The following is a 21112-nucleotide window of genomic DNA, read 5'->3' on the forward strand; positions in this document are numbered from 1 at the left end:
TTTGTCAGGAGAGATGCTTATATTTAGTGCCTATATTGTTTTGAACAGAATTGCTTTTAGTAAGAAAATACTTGTAGATAATCATAAAAAAATAATAATAGTGGTAGTTTTTTTTTTTTTAAGAATACATAAACCACGAAGATGTGCCCAAAAAACCCGCTAACTATTGTGTTCATGATAAAAAATCATGTAAAAGTACCGTAACTCTCTACACTTTATACGAGGATAATTAAAAAAAAAACTACTTTACCAGATTGCACAGTGATTCACTACCCTCTATGTATCATAAGTGATGATCCATCCAATCTTATATTAAAACTCAAAACGTGGTGAATTTGTATGAACGAGCTGGTCAGTGGTGATTGACTGATCGCTCTTGTAATTAAGTTCTAGCGAGGGAACGTGGGCCTGATACTAATGAAATAAGCCCAAGGAAAAATAAGTTGGGCTGAGCCCACCTAATTATCTCTCCGAAAAATATATATAGCATAAAATAAATTTTCTTCCAGAATTTTCTGTTCAGGAAATGGCCGCCGCCTTAAATTTGTACTTAGTTTGCGGTTCAAGGAGTTTCTTGAAGCTCAAGTCGGGAATGGCATGACTGAATGAGAACGCGGAATGGCATCCTCACCAGAATCTGTGATCTCCATCATTTATTTATTTATGTATAAATATCTCCCTCTCATTTCCACCTTCCAACATTTTCTGCTTCTGCAAGTTCCGCTGCATCATTCTGGAATATTATAATTTATCAGCTTCATTTTCACAGAGCTATCACGATCTCCTTTCCCACAAAGCTTCCTTCTTGGTTGGATTCGTTGCGAGATCTCCTGGGATTTGGCCATGGTAAATTTTCTTTTCTCTTGTTTTTTTTCTTCGATTTTCTGTTTATCTGGAACAAGATATTTGGTTGCGGAATTCTTTACATGTTATTAATGCCAAAGTTATATGGAGGTACTGAGTTGTTTTTTCCTTGCGTCTATTTTTTTTTTTTCGATTTAGTGATAACCCTTAAGAGATAGGGCGTCTTGTTAAACAGTGGCGCATCATTTGCTTAAGACAAAGGGAAATAGAAGGTGGGGGTGGGGGGTGGGGAGATAATTAGAAAAGAAAAGGAAGAACAGGGAAGAAATAGAAATTAATAGGTCTGAATGAAATAAAAAAAAAATACTGAAAACCTAAAATAAACATTCCTAATTTTCCATCAGACTTTTTATTGGTCTTAAACGGCTTTACTCTTATTAAGAATGTCTGTCCTCTTTCACTTACATGTATATCTAATATTCAGTATGCTTTAATCTAAATCTTGTTTTGAATTCACTTGTATAAAATAGAAAACTGAAAGAGCTTGCAGTTTTTCGGAACTATAACATATAAACAGTAGTGTGTTCATTCAAGATTCTAATGTGCAAATGGTGTGCTATACTCTTGCAAGAAATGAAATAAGAACCATTGACATGTCTGCATTTTTCTTTGGCATAAATAGTTATATTACTACTGGAACTTGATTGCTTTCATGGGTGCTGTATCAAAATACGGTAATCTTTTAAGGCTTCATCATTGATTGAATTTCATGTTTTGAGCTAGACCCGACTCTAATATGAAATTCCATTTATGACAAAAAATGTTGATTTTGGCTGCATTAGTGTATTCTTTTCTATAATCACCAGATGAATATGTCAATGAGCTAAGAACCATAGGAGCTTGTTCTTTTGGCAGGGCTTTTACATCATTAGCCAACAGAAATGTAGAATTTACATGGCTTCCCTTTAAATAACAAACAAGCACAAGATCTTCCTAATTATTCCCTTTTGCATGGAGCATGTCACCTTTTTGCTTAGTTATAGCAATTCACGATTTTTTTCTTTTTTCATATCATGTTTATGAACAACCTAACACACACACACATATAATTATATATCCTGCCACTTGTATAGGCATCTCCTTTGGTCCTGGGTACTAGTGTGGCAGCTGCTGCCTTGGGGGGAAGATATTTGATTAGCAAATGGCATGCATTCAAAGCTCGCCCTAAAATTCCACGGACCCGTAGATTTTATCCAGGTGGTTTTGAGAAGGTTATGACAAAGCGAGAAGCAGCATTGATTCTTGGAGTCAGGTACATTATTACTGATAACCCACTTTGTCACTTAACTATTTATATGCATCTTGCATTGTTAATTGTGCAATTTTTGCTTGGAACAGCTGTTAATTTGTCACAGATTCTAATTCCGTATCAGTCCTGTTTAATTATTTCTAAAACAGAAATGCTTTTATCAGAAAAATGTTGAATTGTTTTTTTGACTATACATATTCAAGGCCAACTGACATTGAAGCTCAAATTAATGACCACTTTCAGGGAAAGTACTGTGATGGAGAAGATTAAGGTGGCTCACAGGAGAGTGATGATGGCAAATCATCCTGATGCTGGTGGGAGCCATTACCTTGCCTCCAAGATAAATGAAGCCAAGGACATATTGACGGGGAAGTCAAGAGGTGCATCTTCGGCCTTTTAGATTTACAGTTTACACCACGCAGTTATATTTTCATTGAGCAACCGGGCAAAATTTTGACCAGTCTTGAGTATGTAGTTTGGTCAAGCAAGCTTGCTTGCTTCTTTGTTCAATCATATTTTGATAATAATTGTCATCTTGGTGTCCAGGTTAGAAAGAGGAAAATGTAAAGCAATAAAATTTGTCTCCCAGTTGCTAACTGGTCGTATGAGAAATCAGATAACACATGCTCTGCACCAATATCTAAATTTGTGATTGAATTCTTTATCCTTATTGTTAAAATTTTTTTCTTGCTAAGGTAGCAGTTCTACTGATCCATCTTCTCCTACATAATTATTACTCAGTCTCTCTGTTCGTCCACACACCACAAGCTCACTTAAATATCCATTGTTCTAGCAACTGTAAAATTACGGTACCCAGCTATTATACTTTGCTTTTTAATGATTGATGATTGATTTGTGCCTTTATTTTTGAATACTCATTAAGCTTAGAAAAAATAAGTACTCGAGTCATCCAACTAAAACAATTTGATATGTAAATGGAGTATTTCGTGTTTTTTTGAAAGAGAGACTATTTTGTTATTTTTTGTTGTTACACGAGATGTCACTAAGATGAATTTTAAGCTTATGTTTAATATTTCGTTGGGTAAAAGTTAATTTGTTAAAAGTTTATTTGATAAAAATTAATTTAGTAAAAATTAATTTTTATAATAAAATTTATGTTTAGTTATATTTTTTTAAAAGTCAGTTTAGTAAATCGAAAGATATTTAGATTGTATAAAAAATGTGTTTTTAAATATATAATTTTTTAAAAAAAAGAAGTACTCATTAGCTTTGAAAAAAATAATTGCTCGAGTCATCCAACTGAACAAACTAGTGAAAAAAATAATTGCTCGAGTCATCCAACTGAACAAACAATTTGATATGTAAAAGGACTGTTTCGTTTTTTTTTTAAGAGGTTATTTTGTTATTTTTTTGTTGATGCACGAGATGTGATTAAGATGAATTTTTAAGTGTATGTTTAATATTTTGTTGGGTAAAAATTAATTTGTTAAAAATTCATTTGATAAAAATTAAAAAAAATTGTTATAATGAAATTTATATTTAATTATATTTTTTTAAAAATTAATTTAATAAATTAAAAGTTGTTTAAATTTTATTAAAAAATGTGTTTTTAAATGTAAAATTAAAAAAATTAATTTATAATAATTTGTAATTTTTATTGTATAAATGTAATGTAATATATTTAAAATGTTTGTATAATGTGATAAAAAAAATGTATCAACAAATTTTTTACTTCACTTTCATTAAATATACATACTTAAAAAAATAAAATATTTTAGTATTTGATAAATTTTCAAACATTTATTAAGAGTAGAAAAAAATAAAGATAGATATAATAATTTTATAAATGATTAAAATAAATATTTTTTTATATAAATAGGATTAAAGGAATACATTTAAAAATTAAAAAGTGAGAAAAGGCTTTTGAAAAAGTTCCCAATTGACTGTTCTAATATTCGTTTAGATTCATTTTCAAAGTCCTTTTACAATACTTCATCCAAATCATAAGATAAATTATAATTAACTAATATGCAGTTTACAAATAATATTAATCAAAAATTTAAATTATTAAAAATGTTTATATTTTTTTATTTATATTCTTATTAAATACCCGATATGAGAGTCATGATAATAATAATAAAATTTCAATACATAGTCTTTTCTAAAAAAAATAAATGAAATAAGAATATAGTTAAAAAAATAAATATAAAAATTATTTAATATCCTATATTTTTTATTAGGTAAAGTTTTTAAAAAATATCTTACGTTATAATCTAAAGGGAGTATCGATTTACATTTATTACAATTACACAAATAATATTTGAAATTTGAAAGTTGAGAAAGGCTTTTGAAAACTGAGAAGTAACTAAATATAAACAGGCTCTAAATCTTCATAATGACGTGGTTGGAAAATGATTTCTTAGCTTCATTATTGTCTTATTTTTTGTTTGAGTGAAACTAAGTATATATATTCCTAACTCAAAATGAGTACAACGTCATAATAAAAAAAAGTATCTGTCCAAAAACTGGAAACCCAATTGCCTTGATCATCTGTGATAATGCCCCCAGATGTAGCCTTGCCATTTGGCATTACAGAACCATCAGTATCTATCCAAATGAATCCTGGAGCGGCCAATCTCATTCCTCTTCTTACCCATTTTGTCCAGCAATTGTCTATCAGCATATGCATTCATAATGCATCTTCTAGCATCCAGGAACCTCCCAATCAATATTGTCTTATTGAGTGGGGTGTGGTAGAATGTAATGGCCAGGAGTGGAATTCAGGTCGTTTTATGGAATAAAAGTAATCTTAAAAAAAAAAAAAGTATGTTCAATGTTCATAGATAAAGCAAAGTGAGAATCAATGCAATTGATTGAAGCATGTCTGCAAAATTGCCAGACATCCTGGTCCCTATATAGATTATATACAGTCCTTTCGATACTTAGCCTCCCGCTAGCCTTGTTGGATAAACTTCCAAGTTGCAACCTAACTATCAGATGTTTAGTTCAACTTATAAGAAAGTTATAGCAGTTTAGTAAATGGTCTCAAGTTTAAACTTTGGCAATAGCATTAGTGATAAAATTTTTACTCGCAAGTATCCCATCCATGCTTGATCTAGATTAGTCTGAATTTCCTGCTACAGTCTTCTCAATTTGACATAAGGTTAGCCCAAGATATCAGGTGTTCCCCACAAAAATAGCCTTCCAACCTAACATTTGAGTAATTAGATCTTAGATCTCCTCCTCTTGAAGAAGCAAATATGCATGTATTTTTTTAATGAAAAAAGTTTTAAATAAATTTGGTCTCGAGGGGCTTATCAAAGTTAGCTAGTTAAGATATGTTTTCAAGCTCAAAGAGCATTCACATTTGCAACAAGACTTGATTGCACAATGTTATAAATTATGGGCTAAATTCTTTCTGGCTAAATCATTCTTTGTTAGTAAATATGTGTCTGTGTGGTAAATGGCAAGTGGTTGTATTGAGGTTTCATCCCAAATCCCTTATATGCCTCCGTGAAGCCATTTGGGCTTTAAAGTTCATACTACATTGACAATCAGAATCGTAAATTTGGGAGGAGTTGCGTTGAAAATTTTGAGGAAGAGAAGCTGTGAACCACCGATTGAAAAACAAAGGCACAAAACTTTGCGGGTCATATTGAGGAAAAAGTGGTTAGGGAAGTTAAAAGTTGTAAAAACTAAAGAGTTAACTTAAAAAAAAAATTTCCTCCTCCCAAAATTATAACTCTTTCTCCTAAATTTATAATCCCTCTTGTATGTTTTTTTTTTCATGTATTTACAATATTATAAAAAAACCCACAAAAAAGGTTATAAATCACAACTCTCAGTGTGTGGCAGTGGTCTCAGTGTGAAAAGGCAAATTCAGAAACAATATATGTGTGTATATATATTACACTGTCTCCAATCACATTTATAAATTACTTTTAATTAACTCACCAAAATAAAAGAGGTAATTAAATAATTAATTTTTTTAAAAAATTAAATTTATTAATTTACTCTTGTTAAATACATTTTTAAAAATATTATCTCTCTTATGTAATTTTTCAGTTCTTTACTCATTGAAATTTGTAAAGATAAAATCAAAAAAATAATTAATTATCTACTGTTATGCAAAATGACTTACAAACAAGAAGGAAGAATGTTTTAAATTTGCAAGACTATTGGTCCTAAAACAATATTAATACCAGAAATACTTAGATAAATTAGGTGTATTACATTATTTGTGATCTATTTAATTAAAATGCTCTAAATAATTTAAATAAAATCTTGTGTGATGTTTTTTAAATTAATTTTATTTTTATGACATAATGCATATTTAATTTTTTGTCTTTGCTCTCTCTATTATTATTAATATTAAAATTAATTTACATTTAATACCATCTAAATATAATATTTTTATTAAATAGATTACAAATGATGTGGTACATCTAATGTACTTGAGTATTTCTCTACTGATACTGGAATCTCCAATCACCCACTGGTTATAGTTTAGATGCAAAAATGTTTTATTTTTTGACTTGGATTAATTTTTTTTATCTGCTCAATTTTTACCGTGACTTTGTGTAAAAAAAAAAATTTTAAAAAAACTGTGAGACTCTCGTATCAATAGCTTTTTCAGGAATTTTTTTTTGAGTGAAAAGGAATTTCATTACACAAAACTAAAAGTGAAAATAGGTTAGGTTGAACTAAATTTCAGTCAAATAGGTCTGAGCTTATATAATAAATCAGAGGTTTGAGCCTGACTTGAAATTTGTATAAACTCTTTTTTTTATTCAAGCCTGAGCTTACTTAAAACATGTCCTAACTTAAAAGCTTATTTCGAAACCTACTTAAAAATATTCTTGTATTTTAGTTTTAGTTGTCTCAAAAATATTTTAGGACTATTATAGTATATAATATATAACCTGATTTATCAATTATAATATATAATAATTGAAAAGATTTACCAACTACAATATAATATAACAATAACATAACAACATTAAATTAATATATATAAATCTAATATGATTAAAAACATAACTAAAAATTAAAACAAGAATAGATTGATTAAAAATAAAATGATAAAATTAATGTGTTTATAATATATTACATTATATATATATATATGTGTGTGTGTAAATAGGCCTGTTTGTTGGACTCATAGGCTAGATCTTATAAAAATAAGCCTAGCTTATTTGATTAATATGCTTAATAAAAACCTAAACCTGACCTGAGCTTATTTAACAAATAAGTTTCAGGCCAAATTGTAGGCTCTTATTGAAGGCCTTATTTATTTTCACTCTTGGATAAAACTATACAAGTAATGTGTATAGGAGAGTGAAAAAACAATTATATCAAACTTTTTAAAAAAATCTAAAAAAATGAAAGGGATATAATTTTTTTTCAAATATTTGCTGCAAAAGGACATCTTTTTTAAGGGCATGGTTAGTGAACCATTACCTTTTTAGGGATCTTTAAAAAAAGAATCCCAATTACTGTTAAACTCTAAACACGTTTTGCCATTTTCTGCTTCTTACATTGCTCTTAACCTCTCAACATTTTACTGTGTTAATATAATTGCTTTTTCCTCAAGTGATCTTTATATCGTTTTCTCAAACATTGAATGATATTGATGTTTTACCAAAGACCAAGAAAATGAGTGATGTTGATGGAACATTAATATGTGAACCCACTTGGCCCTGTATATAGCGTCCGCATTCAGCGCTGAGAGCAATCCTCTCATCTCCATTTCACTTAAAAATAATTTTTTGCCATTAATTTTTTAATGTTTTTAATAGGAAGAATTAATTTTTTAATTTTTTAATTTTTAATTTACTTATAACTTAATCCCTCAGTTATAACTCATTGTGATTCAGTTCTTTAATTATGATTCACCTATGATTCAATCTTTCAACTTTTAAATCATTTACAAATGAGTTCCTTAACTTTTGTTATTTTTTTTATTTTAGCTTATATTTCACATCAATGAGCAAGAGAAGGGTATTTTAAAATAATATATGAGTATTTTTTTATCCCTCTTATTTGATAAGAAATTTTTTTAAAACAATTAGAAAATAAGGATCGAGTTATAAGTGAATTAAAAGTTGAAGGAGTGAATTGCAGTGAGTCATAATTGAGGGATTAAGTTACAAATGAGTTAAAAGTTAAAAAATTAAAAGATTAATTTTTCCTTTTTAATATTATATTTATTAATAAAAAATATAAAATATTTTAATATTAAATCTAAACTATTTAAAGCTTATTTAAATAGTTAATTTATAAAAGTAATATTTTTTTAATATTAAATTAGATCATCTAAATTATTTAGAGTCTATTTAAATAGTCAAATTATAAAATTATAAAAAAATTTAATATTAAATTAGACTGTCTATATTAACGCTGTACTAGAAAAATTAATAATGAATATATTCATTAAATTTTTTTATATTTTTATAAATTTTATTTTAATAAATGTAAAATAAAAATAATTTTTTTAAAAATTTAAATGATTCAAATCTTATATGAGAAGTAATCGGTATCATGTTGCTTAATGAAGACTAAAGGCAATGCAAATTTAATATTTCAATCTAATGAGCACTCAGTGTCACTGAACAGGACGGCCTTAGTACAAAGATAATGTTGTGTGGCTCAGTGGCGTCTCACCCTCATAATTCGTTAGAAAACATGGAAACAAAGCTCACAAGAGAGTCTTCGTCTTCCAAGGCATCCAATTCTGAGTTCCTGGCCAAGAAGCCACACTCGCCTCCTCCATGGGCATCCCATCTCAGTTGCTTACCCTCCCATGTCTTTTCCTTTGCCCACGTAAGCATCTTCCCTCTCTCTCTCTCTCTCTCTATATATATATATATATATATTTCACATCAATGTCTCTCACATATTTTATTTCTCTTCAATTCAACTCCTTGCTTGCTCATCATCATTGGGAAATTCTGTTAAGAGGGAAATAGAAGCAAGGGAAGATTTTACTTAGTTTGATTTTTTTTAGAAAAATGGAGAATTGGTATTCAAAATTTTTAGTTAATTTTCTTACCTTTTCTTCTTATATCTTTTTCCTATTAAATTTTTTACTTTAATTATATTTTGTTTTTAGTCCTTATAAATTATAGTTTTATTTTGTTATTTCCAGTTCCTTTAGTTTGATTCATTTATAATGTTAATATTTATAATTTAAAAAATGCATATAAAAATCATGAACTAACACCCACAAAATTTTGTTGACATAGGTTTAACTTTGTTAACCTTTTGGCTGACGTATGCTTATTCTCGTTTTCATCTCACACATTCTGTTAAATCCAAATATAACAGCAAGTTTTTATTTTTCTTCTTCTTGTTTTTCTTTTATTTTCAATCATATCTGATCAATTTATTTTCATGTTACTGGCATATTTTTACCATGTCAGCAAAAGGTTAGCAGAGTTACAACAAAATTACTTCATTCGATGTACTTTTTAAAACTAGAGGAACTAATGTTGCAGGTTGATCAAATTAAAGTGATTGGAAACAACGAAATAAAATTATAAAGACTAAAACTAAAATGCAATCAAAATACTGGAATCTATTATTGTATTTTCCCAATTTTTTAACTTTACTTGTCTTTTTTCTTTTCTCCCAAAACATAAGCTCATTAAAAAATTTCACCCTTCAGTGGTTGGGATATCAATTAAAATTAATGTGAGTGGTAGAAACTCTCATCACTTTAGCAAATAATTAAAAGTTAAATCTCAATTTTTGTTTATGTAATACCTTAGTTGAGAGAGCTTTATCATTTTTAGTACTTCAAAAAAGGTCATCTTTATTGTTGGTAAAATCTATTTCTTATGCTTATGGCTTATTAGAGTTTTTGAACCGAACACACTTTAAAATAACTTGAGCTACTTGGAAAGATTGACAGTACATTTATATAGTTGTGATTAACTATGTAATGACATAATATGAAATTATTATGCATTATTTTCTTTACTATTTTTTTTTTACTTTCCTTTCTCTCCTTTCTCTTTTTTTTTTAAATTTTATTTTTTTTAACCTACTTTTTTGGAGTTTCAAATGAGTCTAGCTCTTGATATCATGTTAGAGTTTTTGCATTAATCACACACAAAAACTTGTCACCAATATCAAAATAGTTTAAGTTATTTTGAAAAGGATGACCGCATATTTATGTAATTGTAATTACTCAGTATAAAATTATAATACATCTAGTGCTAGTGCCATCATAAAATCATTTACCTTCCTAATCGTAAATTGAATATGCGAATTTAGGTGATTTTTTTTTAAACTCTAAAAAAAGTCGTAGATATGAGTCAATGCAAAAAAAAAAAAAAGTGCCCCTTGTCATGAAAAAGTGGACTGCTTAACTAGGGTATTTAAGAAATTTGATGATTTTTCTACATTATTTTTGTTTAAAATTCTTTTTAAATTTTGGAGTTTTACTAACTAAAAGCCATTTATTTATTATGTGCTTGGCATTAGCGGCCCACTCCAATTCAGAAATGGAGCCTTCCTAATTTACCAAGCAACACGGAGGTGTGGCTCAAGGTATAGCTTTATTTATGCCGTTTTTTTGTATAAATCATCTAATATCTTAAAATATTTTGAGTTTATTGCTTGCCCACACTAATCAAGACCTTTCACAAGGAGACTTCATGGTGATAGTGAGATACTGATAGGATAACCTCTTTAAAATTACGTTAATTATTGAGTTTGTTACTCACTAAGGCTCGAACACTTGCCTTAGGGAATGCAGGTAGAGCTGGTAAAAAGGGCTGGCTCGGCCCTGTAGGGTCGGCCCTTGAAGGGCTCGAGCCTAAAAAGGCTAGCCCTTTTAAGCTCGAGTTCCCTTTAGGACCCTAATATTTGAAACTCGACCTTTGACATAGCGGGCTCAAGGCCAGCCCTGCGGGCTTTAGGCCCTTTTAACTATTTTTATTTTTAATCAAATAAAAAATTACTTCATTCTAATATAATACTCAATCAAGAAAGGTACAAAAAAACTAACTAAATAACATCTAAATGAATTAGAAACACAAATAAAATAATGGTAATGCAATAAGCAATAGATCGGCTAAGCCGACAAACACCCAATCAAAATTAGAAGAATAAATGTTGAATTGAATGAATCATTATCATGGATCTAGATGAATTAGGGGATTTAAAGTTGTATTTTTTAAAAAAATAGTAGCCAAGGATTTCTGTATGAAATTTATATCAATTAAGAATCAATTATTGTCAAAACCTGAATGAAAAACAAGCTACAATGAACTATTGTTAATTTAAAATAAGTTGTTATTAAAACCTAAATGAATATTTATTAATAAAGGCTAACTCGAATCCACAAGTATCTATTCAAATTTTGACAACAAGTGATCATTGACTGATATAATTTTTTATCAGTAATTCTTCATTACTATTTTTCCTTTTTTTTTTGCCTTCCATCCTCAGTAAATATGGGCTAATATGTGATGTGGAGTAAGATTTAGTTTATTTTTTTAAATCTAAAAAGAGTAAAAATTATGAGAATTAATTTAAAAAATGTATATACGGGCTTAAACGGGCTGGCCCTCGGCCCTGTAGGGCCAGCCCCTTTAAACCTTAAATTAAACAGGCTTAAACGGGCCAGCTCATTTAGCCCGATTTATCATTTTGGAATCTTATTTTCAAGCCCGGCCCTACTCTTATACTGGCTTAAACGGGCTAGCCCGACGGGCTCGACCTGTTTTCCCGACTCTAAATGCAGGCCATAATCCTTTCCAACTCGACTGAACATTTATTGATTTTATTTATGCTTATAATAATATAGTTGAAAATTATGATCTAAAAGGTTCAAACCCAAAAAGCTTTAAAATATTTTTAAAACCTGACTCCAGCCCTCAAGGCAAAAGATTTTCCGTAAGTGCCTTAACCCTAATATATATATATATATATATATATATATTTTTTTTTTTCTTTTTTCAATTTAAAAACTTGATAAACATATTTATAATTTTAAAAAAAAGTTATTGCACATTAAGTCCACAAAAAATTAATTTCATATTAAATATATAAAACTTAAATATCCAAATTCAATATCATATCAAAATTATCAAAATCAATATCAATAAAGACTAAACAATGGCAACATCATCAGCAGCATCCTCATGATGATATTGTAAACATGACTCGTGACTTTGAGTGCTTGAGATCGAGAGTTGAGTGTGTGCAGGCCGGAGGGACTGTTCTGCATCTGCCATGACTGCTGACTTGCGACTTCGTTCTATGAGTGCCATGTACTTGCTTCTCAGGAGGGCTTGGTTAAGTTAGCTATAGGAGTTCTTATGTTTATTTTTTATTTTTTCACCTAATTTTTTTTAAAAAATAATAATAAAACCTAGAAGGGCCAATCCTTTCCTTATTAGGCCCATTAGGACCATTTCTTTTAAGCTCAAAATTTAATTACACCTCTAAATCATTGGCCAAACTTTAATTATATTTGAGCTTAAGCAAGCTAGCTAGGCAAGTTATCGCGATTTAAAAAATAGATTATGATAGTATGTGAAAATAAAAATATGCTGATATACCATTAAAAAAAATTAAACAGAACACAAAAACTAGGAGTATTTAATATTTTTTCCAATATGCCCTTGTTGAACGTATGAAATAACTTGATATAAATATTTTTTCCCCCACTTTTTAACATTTAAGGTTAGAAAATAAAATAAATATTAAAGGTAGAACTGAAAAAATATACATAAATTTAAAATATGAATTATTTAAATGAATTTAATTAGAAAATTAGAATTAATTATTCTTATAATTATAACATAAATATATGTAAGACATTATAATTTTTCTCAATTTTAAATTAAATCCTTGAAATTTATTTTTTTAAATGAAACTTTTATAATTTAATCCGTTAGATTTGTTAACTCATGAAGGTTAAAATCCTAAAATTTTTATTTTTAAAAAAAGGAAGTTAAGAAATTTTATTTTTATTGAATAATTATATAATTTTAGAATTAATTACATAATTTTTATAAGGGTAAAATTTATTTACTTAGCTTTATATATTGCTTGATTTAAATCAGTTAAATCCTAACTTGTAGAATTTTTTTAAATGTAAATATTGTGTTAAATTATTTTTTATTTTTTTACCAAAAATATTAAAAAAAAAATTTGATCAACTTTAAAAGTGCTTTTTAGAAAATTAATCATCTTGTTTTGGCTAAAATATAATTTTTTGGCTCAAGCCCATCTAGAGCAGTAATTTAAGCTAGCTCAAACTCACTCAAAAAAAATGAGATTGAGCTTGGCTGTATAAGCTTTTTTAAGAGGGTAGAATATTTTAAATTAGATTTGAATAAACTCAACTCAAATAAATTTGACTACTAAAATTTTCAACTCTATATTTATATAGAGTTGGCAATTTTGGCTAAGCTCAACGGGCCAACCTGAAGCCAACAAAAAAAAAAGTGAGGATAGGATTTGATTATATAAGCTTGTTTAAGAGAGTTAGATATTTCAAACTTAATCTGAATAAGCCCTGCTTGAATTAAATTTGATCTGAATTACCGATTCTAAGCCATCTCATACTTTTAGAATCAAAGAAGTCAAATTGTTTAGGCTAAAACTTAAGTTTTCACCCAAGCTTACCTAAAACTTTTAGAAGAGAGGTGATTATTAGAAAGATTTAGTAAGTCATGCATCACTTTAAAAATAAGAGGAAATTGAGAAAAACTTCAAATAACTATATCTAATGGCCTAAAAATTGAATAGTGGAATTATATTTAGTGAAAGAGGAGGGGAGGGGAGGGATTTTAATAAAAAAAAAAAAGGAGAAGGAAGGGAGGAGGAAGAGGAGGGGGAGGGAAGGTGAGAGGGAGTAGTCCCTCCAAATTGGAAATTTAAAGGGAAAGGACTTTCACTACAATATTACCAAATAAGGGGTGGGGAGCCTCTCATCTCCGCTCTCCTTATCCCACTTAAATTTTAAAAATTTTTTTTCCTTCTAACCAAGTAAAGGGTAAAAGAAAATTGCCACATTTGCTAATAAAAAGAAGCAAGCCCCAGTGCATCAAAAGCTCCAACTCCAAGGCAATACATCAATCAACACCTAGACTTGTACATAGGCCCTTCATTACGTAGCAAATTAGATTTTGATCTCTTAAATTGGCATGCATCCACAAGCACTCGAAAGGACAGTAGCACAATCGCTCCAATGATCTCCTGCTGTTTTTCTGTAATGTATTTCAGAATAGTAATAGTGTTATTTGTTTTTTTTTTTGTACTACGATTTCTGTAATATATTTTAGAATAGTAATAGTGTTACGTTTGCTCTCACTATGTAATTCTTATATTTGTTCCATCTTATTTTCTTTCTTTTTAATTACTTGTATATGGAAAAATTATGGTAAAAGATTTCAAGTAAAACTAGAAAAACGGACTAACTCAACTCTTATCCTTGACAAGCATAAGCCTGAATGGGTTAGGCTTGAAAAGCCTATTTTCTTTTGAGACCTACAATTACCAAACCCGGCCTTTAAGATAGTGGGCTTAGAGCTGGCCTTACGAGCTTTACGCCCTTCTACTTATTTTTATTTTTTTAAATAAATACATAAAATTAAGAAAAATATGATAAAAATCATAAAACAAATATCATTATCAAATCTATTCCCTATAAAAAAAAATTAACCAAACGTTTCTTCCTTGGATGATAATCAAACAATAATGCTTGTGTGTGACTTGTAAGACATGATTAGGTGGGATAAGGATATTGAGATTGAGATTGAGACATGACTAAGCTCATACTAGATGGATGTTGCTATGGTTCAAGCTTTTTTTTAGATTAGATGCTCAGATAAAAAATGAGCGATGAAGAAGAAGACTGCTGTGGGAGTGTACTATGAATGTTGACTGTGGGGCCAAATGTGATTGCCGATTGAGAGCATGAGATCGAGATTTGGAAGATTGGAATTGTCGTTGCCTTGGTTCTAGACTCTAGACTCTCAACTTTGCTTTGGTTTGACTCAAATTAAGGTTAGTTGATTAGGGTATAGCAAGAAGATTTAGGGTTATTTTTATTATATAAAAATAAAAAAGTATGTAGACTTAAATGGGCTAACCCTACACCCATTAGAGCTAGCTTGTTTAAACTCGATATGAAATTTTAGGGTCTTATATGTAACCCCAATCTTTCTGTTATTTAATCTTAAGAACTCACCATTTGATTTATAAATAACTTATATTACATAGCTTAAGGACAAGATCTTTTGCCATGCCTGTCCAACATTAAGAAACTTAGAATTGCAAACACTTTCATTAATAGTAACATACATGGTGGATCAAACTATTAAGAATTTAATTCAAACAAAATAAACCAAAGGACTTAATTTTTTTAAAATATAAATAATGCAAGTATTGATATTAATGTTTGGGCAAGACTTGTATACTTAATCTTATATGTTTAATATTCTTTTATCCAATAAAATCAAAACATATTAATAATAAATGTTTGATATAGATATAAAAATACACGTGCATTACACGTGCATTTTAATCATGTAAAACTAAATATATAAATTTTTTCATAATGTTTTTGTATCTTGTTCTTTCTCAGTTCAACTACACTTTGACTGCAAATCAAAATTGTTCACAATAAATTTTAACAATACAAATTAATTTATATTTTTAAAAGCTATCAAATTTAAATAATTAAATTCAATTTAACTGTTTAGATTTGTAGTGTTTCTTGGAGGGAAGCCAGCTCCGTTCTTCCATAGTTCATCACTGCTCTCGTCTCTAGTATGTCCCTCCTTCGGTCTCCCCAATCTTTTTCGCCCTCTCTCCTCTCTCTTTTCCTTTCCATATTTTCTTCCCCTTCATCTATTTTGCTTTTTGTACTTCTATTCATTGAAACTGACATTCACAAATCATAAGGCAAGCAAAAACATCAAGAGATTATTCTGGTGATATGGTTTAATAATGTGGTTTTGAGTTGTCCATGATTATCTGTGAACTGGCCTGTTTTGATTACAGTCCGCATAATATTCGATAATACGATCTTTGATGGAAAACTGGTAAACCAGATCATTAGTTTGACTTTACTGTGTTTCCGAGTATTTCGTATGGATAATCTCTTTATTCATCCACTTGCGATCCTTTCTTTCTTGGATAAATGTTCAATCTGGATGAATTCCCCCCCTCCCCTCCAGTCTTTAACTGATGGAAAAACTTTCTCCAAATAAAGCGTGAGGGCCTGGCAGGAATTGAATTGGGTGGAAACAAGTTCAGGAAATTGGAATTCTTGATGGCAGACGCCGTAGCGCAAGGCGCAGACTGTGTTATTACAATAGGATTCATCCAAAGCAGCCACTGTTGTGCAACTGCTGTTGCCGCCAAGTATGTGAATCTGGACTCATATTTCATACTGATCACTTCTAAGGTTCGAATTCTCTTTTTTGTTTTTTTGTTTTTTTGTTTTGGTTTTTAAATGCAGTTCGACAACAATTTGCTTCACTAATCAGATAAGGTTTCCTTGTGATCTTTAATAACATATTCATCGAGTCTTCATTTATTGTCAGGTCATTGTTGACCAAGATCCTGGACTGACAGGCAACCTCTTGGTCCAGCGTATGATAGGAGCTCAAATTGAACTTGTATCCGCGGACGAATTTTTAGAATTTGGCAAGGAGGTGAGAATATTGGCCGTTTAATTAGTACCAAATACGTGCGCGTGGGTGCGGGTGCTCATAGTGGTAATTCATGAATAAACTACGCATTTCTCAAGATATTATATTTCACTGATTCTAGCATTTAGAGTGGATACTGCTTTGGCTTGTTCCTTCCAATTGATATTTTGATTCTTTTCTGCTCTCCCCAGCCTATATTGTGATTAAAGCAATGTGTGTGATAAGTGATTACTTTGGGCAGTGCCTGTGGCAAAATAATCATCATCACAGTGTTGAGCGTCCGTGAATGTAGAGGGTAGCAGATTGGTTTCTAACATACTTTTTTTTTTGGCCAAAGATTTCTAACATACTTAAAAAACAACTAATATGTTGTTATTTAGGATAATAGCTACAAAAACTGTCCCTTTGAAGGATTTTTTTTTTTGGGTGAAGAAGGATGAAGAAATATTTGTCCTACACTGTACTCCTGTTGAAACCGAATGTCTTTGTGCCTACACTCTTTAGTGTAACATGTCATAGAACTGTTTCATCAAGACACTGGCAGCAAATATCTCCTTTTCTGTTTCATAAGTTCCTTTCAATGATATTTTCTGGCTGCCTTTTGTTCACACATCATGCATTTTTCCAATTTCTAGCTAGTAGCATTGCATTTCACCATCAATTGGCTTATTTTCTATAAACAGAAAGGAAGAAAAAAGAGATAGGTTGGTTTTGTACCTCACTAACTAAAGAAGATGAATTCTTTTTTGGCAGATGAATTTGTAATCCATCCATATATATATTGCAGGCAATACCATTGTTTACTGGCATTCATTTCTTTCAGTCATCGAAAGTGATATATTTTGATTTTGTTGATTACTGATACTGAATGGTTTGGTATTCTTGTAGACACTTACCAATATTCTAAAAGAAAAGTTAATAAAGGAAGGGAGGAGGCCATATATTATTCCTACAGGGGGAACAAACTCTCTAGGAATATGGTGAGACTATAACTTATTATCTTCTTTCATTTTCTTCTGCTGTACTCATTTTCTTAAAAGATAATTCATTTCCACCTAGTGGGACAAGGTTTGTTGTTGTTGTACTTATTTTCTAATTCTCATATTTGACATGAAACTTATTCTAATCACAGTAAAGAACCAATTGTATTAACTATATTTTTTGTTAAATTACCTTTTTTAAGGGAAAGAATATTCAATATTTGTTCATGAGAAGGCTTCATGTAAAATGATTATTTAACTTGTTTGGTTCATGCAAATTTTTTTATACGTATAATCTATTATTTATGATTGTGTTTGCTTAGCTTCTCAGCTGCCTCAAGTTGATCGTACCAGATAAAACCAACTGGTTACAACTTATTGTCTGGGCAGATAGTGAAAGTATCTTCGTAACATGAAGCTTGTTCCCCAGTAGCGATCCTAGCAAAAAAAGAGTCTATGTGTATAATAAATATTACAGAAACCGTTCCTTTCAAACTATCAAATTTCACATCAACCCCCATTATGCTAGGTAGATTGAATTGCACAATTCCTTGTGTGTTGAAATTTCTACACTATATTATTTCTATTCAGGGGCTATATTGAGGCAATTCGGGAGATTGAACAGCAGATTCAGAGTGGGCCTGGCAATATTAAGTTTGGTGATATTGTTGTAGCATGTAGCAGGTCATTTTCTACTTCCTTAATCTATTTTTTTCTTAGTCACAGCAATTTTCTACTTCCTTGATATAGTCAATTGACATGCAATTTCTTTTCTTTTCTTTTCTCTTCTTTTCTTATTTGCTCCAGTCTTGGGAGTATAGAGATCTGGGGCACCGTTGCTACTTTGGTTTGTTTGTTTGTTTGTTTATTAAGATAAGGATGATATTGCAATTGGTTGCAAAGTTGAAGATAGGCAAGTTCAATTTCTCTGAAGAATTAATATTTGTTAACTGTGTTAACTTACAACCAAACTGCCAGGAGAAAGTGATTTAAGTTGTAGTGTTATTCATGCTTAGAGTAATCTGTATCTCAATAGAGCGAGATCTGTTAAGTCATACTCATAGTTTATTGTAATTTCCTCTAATTAACTATCTTACATGTATTCATTTTCCAGCGGCGGTACGGCTGCTGGTCTGTCATTGGGATCGTCATTGAGTTCATTGAAAGCTAGAGTATGCCTTCCTTTAAGAAGACTCTCCCAGTTGAAGTTATTGCATACCATACACATTACTTATGTTCTCACCATGGTTGTAGGTACATGCATTCTCTGTTTTCGATGACCCTGATCATTTCTATGACTTCATTCAAGGCCTACTTGATGAACTTGAAGCTGGTGTCAACTCGCGTGGTATTGTCGAAGAACAAAATGTGAGTGTCTTCTTAATTGCTGGCTTGCATGATTTTTTTTTTTTTTTAATAAAACTTAACGGAAAAGCTAGCATAAGTTGATTCATTGTTAAATGATGCAAATGTAATTGTTTCAATGATGTTGAGCCCAGAAACTGATTTAAATTGCATTCACAGGAATGTCAGGAACACTAGAAAAAGTAACTGAAAAACAAGAGAATATCAGCCAAAGAAATGATACTCTCTCCCTCCCTATATATAAGGTATTTTCTAAAAGTTTTTTTTGTCCCTAAATATAAGAAGTGGCAATGATATTTTTGATTAATTAGAGAATTTTACCTTTGTATTGGAAAATGGAATAGATAATTAGTTGTATGTTTTTCCTACCATCATTATGATATTAATTATGATATTGTTAGGGGTAAAACTAAAAAATTATTATGTTTTTATGTGAGTTCAAGTAAATAATAAACTTTTATTGATATATAAAATTCAGTTAAAAATATTTTATATATAAGGATGGAGGGAGTATGTAGTAAGAGAAAAACAGAATGCACACTTGCAATATAGCGTTTTTTAATCAGTTAAAAAACTGTACAACGAAATAAATTTAGCCATTTTACTTTTAGCATCTGTAGCAGAATGTAATTTCTTGCGGGAAAGGAGTGGACCCTGTCAAAATTTAGAAATCGTCTGACTCCTAGAGACCTTCTTCGAGTGAAAAATTCATGAGAAGCGTCTTTTTAATATGAATATGAAAACCTTCTTTGTAAATAGGATAAGCATGCCTATTAATTGTGTTATGAAAACTCAACTAAATTTCTTATGTTTTTGACAGGCGGATGGGCTGGGCTATGCAATCAACACCTCAGAGGAGCTTAATTTATTAAAAGAAATTGCTGTGGCTACTGGTGTAATTCTTCACCCATCATAAAGGTATTTATCGGTCTCTGTCATCATGATTTTATTAGCTTCCTCCATCTTCATTTATTTCAAACTAATAAATCAACCAATAACATGGTAATACAATTATTAGCTCCTCATTAACTGAGACTAAAAACTGGAAAGTCATATCATGCTTGTCCATCTTTTTGACTTGCAAAGTTTGCATGAATGCTTTCTTGCCAAAATGGCAAAAACCTTATGGAGGAAGTTAAACAACTAGGCATACGACTCAATGCAAACCTAGGACGCGTCTGGTTGTTAGTTGTTACATCACACTTCGTGCTATTTTGTGTACCATGATTTAGGATGCCAAGGCTTTTAAGAAGCTCATATTTTGTGGAAGATTAAATACCGCTGTATACTAGATTACCAAACAAAAGGCATTTTGGATGTCTCTTAAACATCAAAGTTACCAGGACCCAAAAATAGTGTACTAATCACCTTCTATTCATCTTCTACAAATAGAGGAACTAAATAATCTGTAACTGAGTGTACATCTTGTCAGCGGAAAAGCTGCTTACAGAATGTTGAGAGACATGTCTGAGAATCCAAAGAAGTGGGAAGGGAGAAAAGTCCTTTTCATTCATACTGGTGGCCTCCTTTGCTTGTATGACCAAGTTGATAAATTGGCGCCATTGGTAGGGAATTGTCATCGAATGAATGTTCATGAATCGGTTCCTAGGCATGACGGCATTTGAAAGATTTTCTAGACGAGACCACAAACTTGCATTGTCTGAATCACATCAGAAAGACTCGTTACAATGGCATATTGTCTGTCTCCAAGTTTTCTTATTTTGTTTCAGATGTAATATATCCACATAAAAATTGTCCATGAACTCTTCTCAGATGATTCAAGTTTGTAGAATCAAATAGCATTTGAAAGTATGTCAGTGTAACTATCATTGAACACTTGAATAATCAAAGCAGAACTACCGATTTGATGTGTAAAAGACCATTTCTCTATTTCTTTTCAGCACAGGAAACATAATCATCAAAAGAAGTGTATTTGTACCATTCTGGAAAAAAATTTCAACTTGCCCACAGATAGCCATTATGCTTGTGCCGTTCTATTATATACAAAAATTCAT

The 21112-nt window shown here is 30.3% G+C and overlaps 2 protein-coding genes across 7 annotated transcripts; both read left to right on the plus strand.

The window, feature by feature from the left end:
- Nucleotides 1-523: 523 nt before the first annotated feature.
- Nucleotides 524-2807, plus strand: LOC129290265 (mitochondrial import inner membrane translocase subunit TIM14-3-like). 2 transcript variants are annotated; one of them, XM_054926998.1, is made up of 5 exons: nucleotides 524-665; nucleotides 770-846; nucleotides 1938-2116; nucleotides 2357-2493; nucleotides 2660-2807. In XM_054926998.1, exons 2-5 carry the CDS (start codon nucleotides 844-846, stop codon nucleotides 2662-2664), a joined length of 324 nt encoding a protein of 107 aa, XP_054782973.1. In that variant the 5' UTR covers nucleotides 524-665; nucleotides 770-843; the 3' UTR covers nucleotides 2665-2807. The 2 variants fall into 2 exon arrangements, with proteins under 2 accessions (XP_054782973.1, XP_054782965.1); XM_054926990.1 differs by having other exon boundaries at nucleotides 2357-2807.
- A 5914-nt stretch (nucleotides 2808-8721) lies between these two features.
- LOC129315855 (bifunctional D-cysteine desulfhydrase/1-aminocyclopropane-1-carboxylate deaminase, mitochondrial-like) lies at nucleotides 8722-20974 on the plus strand. Of its 5 annotated transcripts, XR_008594614.1 has the most exons (11): nucleotides 8722-8896; nucleotides 10562-10627; nucleotides 16311-16505; nucleotides 16645-16755; nucleotides 17641-17732; nucleotides 18324-18416; nucleotides 18847-18904; nucleotides 18987-19100; nucleotides 19257-19342; nucleotides 19918-20015; nucleotides 20530-20974. XR_008594614.1 is itself a non-coding variant. In XM_054959973.1 (10 exons), the coding sequence occupies exons 1-9, from the start codon at nucleotides 8759-8761 to the stop codon at nucleotides 20011-20013; spliced, it is 963 nt and encodes a 320-aa protein (XP_054815948.1). In that variant the 5' UTR covers nucleotides 8722-8758; the 3' UTR covers nucleotides 20014-20015; nucleotides 20530-20974. The 5 variants fall into 5 exon arrangements, 3 of the variants coding, with proteins under 3 accessions (XP_054815948.1, XP_054815957.1, XP_054815965.1); XR_008594613.1 differs by having other exon boundaries at nucleotides 19918-20974; XM_054959973.1 differs by lacking the exon at nucleotides 19257-19342.
- Nucleotides 20975-21112: the final 138 nt, after the last annotated feature.

This window comes from Prosopis cineraria, unplaced genomic scaffold, assembly GCF_029017545.1.
Source record: "Prosopis cineraria cultivar Desert tree isolate PC_DT_omini unplaced genomic scaffold, ASM2901754v1 PC1, whole genome shotgun sequence".
In the NCBI taxonomy this organism is placed as follows: Eukaryota; Viridiplantae; Streptophyta; class Magnoliopsida; order Fabales; family Fabaceae; genus Prosopis; species Prosopis cineraria.